At 38.0% G+C, this 2,462-nt stretch overlaps 1 protein-coding gene across 1 annotated transcript; it reads left to right on the top strand.

The window, feature by feature from the left end:
• Nucleotides 1–446: 446 nt before the first annotated feature.
• LOC131436344 (uncharacterized) lies at nt 447–1,404 on the top strand. Its single transcript, XM_058605056.1, has 2 exons — nt 447–1,151; nt 1,212–1,404. The coding sequence occupies exons 1-2, from the start codon at nt 488–490 to the stop codon at nt 1,400–1,402; spliced, it is 855 nt and encodes a 284-aa protein (XP_058461039.1). The 5' UTR covers nt 447–487; the 3' UTR covers nt 1,403–1,404.
• The last annotated feature ends 1,058 nt before the right edge of the window (nt 1,405–2,462 follow it).

Raw genomic sequence — 2,462 nt, 5'->3', positions numbered from 1 at the left:
ACTTTTTCAATTAAAATACAGTCAGTCATTTCGACAGAATCTAGTTGTTAGCGTATCTCTTTGGAGAGATACGTTCCCAGTATCAGTAATTTTAATGGTTGAGGCCAAATTAGTTGACGAACAACATATGCAATATCAAACTTTCAAATTGACGATAATTTTCCATAAATTCTCGTTAATTTTCGAATTTTCGAATGACGATAATTTTCCATAAATCCTATGTTTATAATAAAATTTTGTCATAAAATTTTCGGCTGGCGATCAATTGCACTTCTGTTTTAGTCTCGTTATTATTGCTGAGAATCAATTATTTCAATTTCGCCCGAGTGTTTGAAAGCTTAGTGAACAAACATCCAATCTAAAACAAAACTCTTCGAAGAACTTTGTATAGAGTCCAAGTAGAAATCGTAGAACCTAGCAAGCCTTGCTTTTAAGCAATAAAACACTTGATAATGTTCAAGCGTCAGCACAAAACATTCGGTGAAATATGAAAGTTATTGTTATCGTTTTAACTTTCAGCGCGTTCCTGTATTGCCCAATTGTTTGCTTCCAACAACAAATGGATCAGAACTCCCGAAATGCTCAGAATTCCCACTACGATTCCGGAGTAAATTTTCCATTTCGAGAAGACGGTCACGATCTCGGAACAACGAAGAACCGAATATCGTTGGGTGTGTTGGATGATCTAAGTACCTTCAGTGATGCTGATTTTGCCGAAGCTTTGTCGAAACTATCGGACCACGAGCTAGATAAGCTCACAAAATTGATGGAGGACGAAGAAGGATCGTATGTTGCCATAGCTAAGAGAGAAAACGATTATACAGAGACTGACCCAATGGCTGAGATATCAGACAATGATCAGATTGCATCTTTTAAATCATGGTTTTCAAGAGGAAACCCAACGAAAAGCACTGTAAAACCGACTACAATTACTACGAGAACTACTAGGAGAACTACGACGGTACGCCTAAGGAAACCAAGAAAGAAAATAACTCGAGTTCAACAAACCGGAGGTAAACAAACAGGCAAAATATTCTCCGACAGCAAAGACATCCTGAAATACGGCAGCGATCGAGACACCAAGAAGGCAATCGATCAGAACGTTCGGGCCAGGATCAGCTATCTGAAGAGTAAAATGCAAAAGCGAATGGGTGTGTTAGAAATATAGTGGTAATGCGAAACACTTTTTAATAATTTGAATTCGTTTTTAGTGCCAATCAATTCTTCGCTGAATCGATTCGCGTCATCAACTCTACGTCAAAAACGGGACCTGCATCAATTGTTTGGCGAAACGGGATTGTCCGGAAAGCTGGAGGATTCCTTTCCGAATCCGAACCAAGCGACAGCACAGTTCCACAGCCCCTTGGAACCGTTGGTGCGAGTTAAAAGACAACCGGATTGAATCCTGGCTAATTTATTATGTTTTTTTGTTGTATTATATTTTATATCTGTTTTTACATACTCAAATGAAACTATTTCTTGAATTTAAGCTTTGGAATGAAATCTTTTCATACAGCTGTTATATGAAGTCAAACTATTGGAAGTGTTGGTTGTCGCTCAGTGAAGTAATCACTGTAATGAAAAAAAAAATCATTTTTCCAACAAAATTTTAGTAATTCGATAATCATAATAACAACAAGCTCATCTAAGTAACTACATTTTTCTCCGAAGCGACTTTCGTGATAAAAACCTAAGTTCACCTCACTTGATTTTCACGCGATTTGATGCCGAAAATAAGGTTAACAATCACTTCACTCGATTTTCACCGTGTATGAGGCCAAACCCGTAATGATACCCGTAATGAGAGAAATATCCACCAGAGGCAGAAGTTAAAGCAGCAATACTTCTCAACTCTGTAATACTAAGTCTAATACGCATTTTGGCTATTTCAGTTCTTGGTCTCTGTCCACTACTGCATGGAATGAGAAGTCTCCGGTCTAACAACGAAAGGTCGATTCTTTGTGGTGAAAACTTTTTCATTCTTCAGTATAATCCCCATCCAGAGCGATGCACTTGACCCATTGGTCCGCCGTTTGAAAAAAAAACTGTTTGCCAAGGCTTCCGTTTCTGCAATGATTCTCAGCATTCGACGAAAACTTCTTTTCTTGGACAAACCTTTTCAGGTTTGGAAAAAAATAATAGTCGCTGGGGGCCAAGTCCGGAGAATACGGGGAATGATGGACCAATCCGTACCGCAAATCATTCAATTTCACTAGTGGATAGATTGTCATGAAATTTGCAATTGGGCCATCTAGAGGCTTGTTCTCAACAAAAATATACACGATTCGAAACTATTTATATACTTTCAGTGAGAGGCCCGAGATTTTTCATTCCACGTAGTAGTAGTTTTGGTTTACCAAGAGCTCTGGATCGATTCTAAAGTGGAATAACTTTGATTTATAATATTTTAGACACTCTTTATAGGCAATCTTCAAAGATTTTCAAGAGTTGAAGCTACGACA

The sequence above is a fragment of the Malaya genurostris genome, chromosome 1 (genome assembly GCF_030247185.1).
Source record: "Malaya genurostris strain Urasoe2022 chromosome 1, Malgen_1.1, whole genome shotgun sequence".
Classification (NCBI taxonomy): Eukaryota; Metazoa; Arthropoda; class Insecta; order Diptera; family Culicidae; genus Malaya; species Malaya genurostris.
Note: the sequence above shows the minus strand (reverse complement) of the source record. Positions and strands in the feature narration are given on the sequence as shown.

Bases quoted from the DNA above. Each gene is read 5' to 3' on its own strand.
- LOC131436344 (XM_058605056.1), top strand. From the start codon at position 488: ATGAAAGTTATTGTTATCGTTTTAACTTTCAGCGCGTTCCTGTATTGC. The intron at 1,152-1,211 runs GTGTGTTAGAAA...ATTCGTTTTTAG, and splicing joins TAAAATGCAAAAGCGAATGG to TGCCAATCAATTCTTCGCTG.